The sequence below is a fragment of the Vicia villosa genome, unplaced genomic scaffold, assembly GCF_029867415.1.
Source record: "Vicia villosa cultivar HV-30 ecotype Madison, WI unplaced genomic scaffold, Vvil1.0 ctg.001049F_1_1, whole genome shotgun sequence".
NCBI classification, from domain to species: domain Eukaryota; kingdom Viridiplantae; phylum Streptophyta; class Magnoliopsida; order Fabales; family Fabaceae; genus Vicia; species Vicia villosa.
In genome coordinates, this window is record NW_026705459.1 from 489,171 (window position 1) to 494,695 (window position 5,525).

Genomic DNA, 5,525 nt, shown 5'->3' on the forward strand with positions numbered 1-5,525 from the left:
AAGAAATGATTGAGGTGTGAAGCCTCGATGCATTTCTTATCCGTTATTTAGAGAAACGATTGTGGCGTAGGCCTCGATGTGCATTCTCTAAATATTCACAAACGAACTTCTTTTTATCTCTGTTACTTAGCGGAAAAGAAATGATTGAGGTGTGAGGCCTCGATGTATTTCTTAACCGCTCTTTGGAGAAACGATTGTGGCGTAGGCCTCGATGCGCGTTCTCTAAATGTGCAAAACAAAACTCTTTTTGGTATGATCTAAGTCACAAAATTAAAATCCCCATAAAAAACACCAACCAAAAACACTTCAAAACACCTAATAAATGGTCAGATTTAAAACAAAGTAAGGAAGTGATGCGAAGCCTTGTAGTGGGTCTTCGTCATCATGGAATTACCCTTAAAAGATACAAACCAATTCTCTCTCTCTTCCCTTTTTTCTTAAGGGCATTGTTATCTCCGCTCCATTGCATCCTAGGCTGTCCCCTTATGCAAGAGCGCGAGCGTTAACTCCGCCCAACTAAAAAACACAAAAACAAACAGAAAATCTTTAGCCGAGCTACGGTAACTCTGATTCCTGAAAAGGATACGTAGGCAGCGGGGTAGGGCCCGTGCGAGTACAATTCTTTGTTTTCCCTACATTTTGCATTCATTTCGCATTTAGACATAGACATAGCTATACACCCTTTAGATAGAAACAAACATAGGTGGATACCATCGAGTACGATGGGCGCGAGGGGTGCTAATACCTTCCCCTCGCGTAACCGACTCCCGTACCTTGATTCTCTGGTCGCAAGACCCTGTTCCTTCCTTTCCTAGGTTTCCTGATATTCCTTTCCCTTATGGGATAAATATATTGGTGGCGACTCTGTTCATTTTTCGCGAGCGTGCGACAGCTGGCGACTCTGCTGGGGATGTTGCTAGACCTATTGCGGGTCCATCCTTAGTGAGTCGATCCTAGCCTATCCGTTTGTTTGTTTATTTACTGGGTGTGTTTTGTTTTGTCTATATGTTGCGTTTATTTATTTTTGCATATCATGTTTATTTTCCTGCTGGTACATTTACTTTCCCGCATTCTGGACTATATTATGGGTCTCCGTGAAGGCCACATATTTTCACTGTTTGCAGGTTGGGTGGGATTGTTTCTATGAGGTAAAAGGCCCAATACCCAGGCCAGAGTTGACACATAGGATACCTAGGATAGAGTGGATAGTCATGACGCCGATGAGATGTCAGGTCTTGTCTAGTGCGATCATGAGACCCACGCCCAGTCGAGGTCCAAATGGGGTATCATTGTTGGCATGTAGACGCAACAACATTGGTGCCTCAGGAGGACTGATAACGCTGGTTGCCATTTTGACCTACCCTGACCTAGACTACACCCGTGAGTGGGGAGGGATATACATGACAGGTACCGTTGGTGACTATTTGGTTCCGTTGGTGACTATTTGGTTCTGTTGTTGACTATTTGGTTCTATTGATGATTATGGTTCTTCTGGTTCTCTGATCTATGTCGGACCTTTGATCCTATGATATCTTCTTGCTCAGAATTATTGCCTTGGTCCCTCTATGTCGTGGGGACCCAATCTGCATCATTTTCATCATAGCATGTTTAAATTTTAAAAAAAAAAAAAAAAAAGAAAAAAGAAAGAAAAGAAAGAAAAGAAAAAAGTTAATTCTCATTTGCATGTCATTTTTCAGGGTACCCCAAAATATCAATTTCCGTCAAGAATGGATAACAACGTGACCACCAACCGAGAAACTACAAGGCGCACACACACCTATACTTTCCACCGTGAAGGCATGGTTCAGCTGGGGCAGTTGGGTGAATTGGTTATTGGTCATAATGAAACAGTGTTCAGTGACAACTATGGCAACATATTATCTCTTCTGTACTCGCGTGTCGACGAATGGCCCTTATCTACTCTTCTTCAGTTCTACGACCCAGATATCCGTTGTTTCACATTTTCAGATTATCAGCTAGCTCCCACTCTCGAAGAGTACTCTTACCTCCTCAACATCAAGATTCAACACAGAGTGCCTTTTGTTTGTGTCCCGGAGAAACCTAGGTTGGATTACATTGCCAACGCTCTTTATTTGAGCTTTGGAGATGTTCATGATAACTGGAAGAAGAATGGTGATACTCATGGCTTCTACATGAGTTTCTTGGTTGAAAAAGCTCAAGAATTTGCTGACAAAGGAATATGGGGGGCTTTCAATGCTATTTTGGCCGCTCTGATCTATGGAATTGTGATGTTTCCCAACATTCACAAGTTCGTTGATTTGGCTGCTATATGTCTTTTTATGGACAAGAATCCAATCCCCACCCTATTGGCTGACACATATTATTCCATTCACTCTCGGCATGGTAAAAGGGGGGCTATTCGAGGTTGCTTGCCGCTGTTGTATAACTGGTTCAAATCTCACTTGCCTGCTAGTGGTCCGTTTGTTACCTCTACTCAGAAATGGTCTCAGAGAATCATGGGACTTACTGCAAATGACATCGTATGGTATCAATTCCGAACAGGCATATCTGAAGTCATTATTAGGTGCGGAAACTTTGGTAACGTCCCGCTCATTGGGACAAGAGGATGTATTAACTATAACCCAGTTCTTGCTCTTCGTCAGTTGGGCTATACCATGAAGAGTGGGCCTTCGGATAGGGAGATTTACCAATCCGTGTACTTTGAAAAGGGAACTGACCCTGTAGCGCTTGAGGAAATCAGGAAGGCCTGGAATAACATTCATATAGGTGAGAGATCCACTCTGGGAGCCAAGAATGCCATTGCTATGGAGCCCTACACCGATTGGGTTAAGGAGAGAGTCAAGACACTTTTGTTACCATTCCCGGAGGTTCCTCTCTTGTATGCACAACCTCCGAAGATATCAGAAACTATGGTATCAAGGGAACGTTTTGACCAGGTCCGCGTCGCCAATTTGAGACTGAAAGAGAAAGATAGAGAAATGGATTTGAAGCGCTATTTCCTTAAACAGACAAAGAATGAACTGGCCCGTGAACTTAAAACTCTCAAAGGAGAGTCTTCTCAAGCCAGGAAGAGGGTTAGAACTGAAAAGGACGGAAAAGCTGTTGTTGCTCCTATTGAAGACCCTCAAAAGGTTATAGAAAAGACTATAAAGGAAGAAAAAGAGAAGCTCAGACGAGAGTACCAAGAAGACTTGAAAGCCCACAAGCTCCGACTGGAGAAAGAAACCAAATATGAGCTGAGGACCATGAAGAAGAAACTGGAAGAGGAGACCACTCAGAGAATAGCAGTTGAGACCCAACTGAAAGGAAGTCACCTCCGCACCGCCCGACTAGCTAAAGAGAATGTCAAGCTCAGAGATCAAATGATGAGTGAAGCAAATGCGCTTGAGAAGACCTATATCCCAGAATGCAAAGGGTGTGACGAACTTAGGGATTGCTGCAAGAATCTAGACATGCAGTTATTCCGAAAGGATGAAGTGATCCAAAGCCTTGTCAAAGGAAGAGATCGGGAGGCGACTAAGAAGCTGTTTGACGAAACAAAGAAGTGGAGTGACGCCCATTTCAGACAAGGAGGACCTTTGTTCTACACTGAGATGAAGTGATATTTGAATTTGTTTGTAGATCACCACCAGATTTGTTGGATGGGGTCTCTAATGTTCTTTATCTTGAAACATTGTTATTTGTGTATGAACCTACTCGCCTTAGGGAGCTATTATGAATAAAATGAATTGCTTTCCGTTTTCACTTGATATCTCTCTTGTCACGTTGTTATTTGTTCTTGACTATCAATCTTACTTTGGATACCCTGAAAATGACACAACACCTCATATGCACACATGCACACATACATTCACATTGTCACATTGCATTTTTCAGGTTGTTATACAAGACACTAATTGGGGTCCCTTACAGAACAGATTTCTTTTCCGACGACGAAGTTGACTTTCTTACATCCTTACCGCACCAGGAGCAACGAGAGAATCATGGATCAGTTTGAACAGAATCAAGCTGCCCTCCGTAGGGATATGGATGTTATGGGGGAAAGAATGACCCAACTTATGGAGACTCTCCATGTCGTTGTCCAAGGACAAGAAGAGCTCAGAAAGAGCGTTGCTGGATTGATCAAGGATACTCCTACTAACTCTGCTGATGGGGGAGTAAAAACTAAGGAGATTCCTGTTGAGGGTATAGCAAAGGTAGTGGATGACCACCATGAGGTTATTGATCTTGAACATGATCTTACTGCTGAGTTGACCGAAACTTCTAAGATGTACCAAGCTCTCGAAGAACGCCTTAAGGCCGTTGAGGTTGCTAAAACTTCGAGTTTCGACACTGCTGCTTTGAGCTTGGTACCTGGAATTGTTATTCCACCGAAGTTCAAGGTGCCAGATTTTGATAAGTACAAGGGAGTTACTTGCCCAGAAACTCACATTCGTTCTTACTGTCGTAAGATGGCCGCTCACGCCGAGAACGAACCTCTGCTTATGCATTTCTTCCAGGACAGTCTCACAGGAGCTCCGTTGGAGTGGTATATGAAACTTGAGAGGGTCAATGTCAGTACTTGGGGAGGACTTGTTGATGCCTTCTTGAAACAATACCACTACAATACTGCTATGGCTCCGAGCCGCGCTCAACTGCAAAATATGTCACAAAAGTCTGAAGAATCTTTCAAAGAATACGCCCAGAGGTGGCGTGAACTTGCTGCTCGAGTTCAACCTCCTCTTCTCAACCGAGAATTGATTGATCTGTTTATGGGTACTCTAAAAGGGCCGTACCTTCAGCACATGGTTAGTAATACTTCTCCATCCTTCTCAGATGTGGTCATCATTGGTGAACGGGTTGAGAACTGTGTAAAAGCTGGTACCATTCAGGGTGTTACTAGTCCTAGCAACTCAAGTGGTAATGGTAAGAAGTCGTATGCTGGGTTTGTGAAGAAGAAAGAAGGTGAAACCAGTACTGCTTCAGTTGACCAAGGTCGAACTCCAGTATACTCTGCTGTTCCACCTCCTTACTACCCGATGCCATATGTTGTTCCCAATCCGTATGCCCCTCAAGCATACGCTGCTGCATTTCCACAACCATGGATGGCACCCCAACAGCCTTTCGTACCACAACCACAAGTTGCTGCTCCTCAGAACCGTCAACAGAATCCTAGGCCTCAAGGTCAAAGAGCACCACAAAGGCAGAGATACCCTGATAGGCTTATAGATCCGATTCCGATGCCGTATGCCCAGCTCCTTCCCCAATTACTTGCTGGTCAGTTGGTGCAACTCCGTGAAATGGGCCCTCCGCCTAGTCCTCTTCCTCCAGGATATGATGCTAATGCTTGTTGTGAATTCCACTCAGGCGCTCCAGGCCATACGATTGAAAAGTGTAAAGCGTTAAAATACAAAGTCCAGGATCTTCTCGATGACAAGCTCATCTCGTTCACTCCTACTGGTCCTAATGTGCAGAATAATCCTATGCCTCCTCATGCTGGTGCGACCAATGCTATTGAGTTATGTGATGATCAGATCCTGGTAAATGATGTTAATGAGGTTAGG

General features: G+C 43.9%; 1 protein-coding gene across 1 annotated transcript; it reads left to right on the forward strand.

The window, feature by feature from the left end:
• Nucleotides 1-1,727: 1,727 nt before the first annotated feature.
• LOC131632906 (uncharacterized) lies at nt 1,728-3,584 on the forward strand. The gene has a single exon (XM_058903627.1). The coding sequence runs from the start codon at nt 1,728-1,730 to the stop codon at nt 3,582-3,584; it is 1,857 nt and encodes a 618-aa protein (XP_058759610.1).
• Nucleotides 3,585-5,525: the final 1,941 nt, after the last annotated feature.

Coding starts and splice junctions, on each gene's coding strand:
- LOC131632906 (XM_058903627.1), top strand. CDS start 1,728: ATGGATAACAACGTGACCACCAACCGAGAAACTACAAGGCGCACACAC.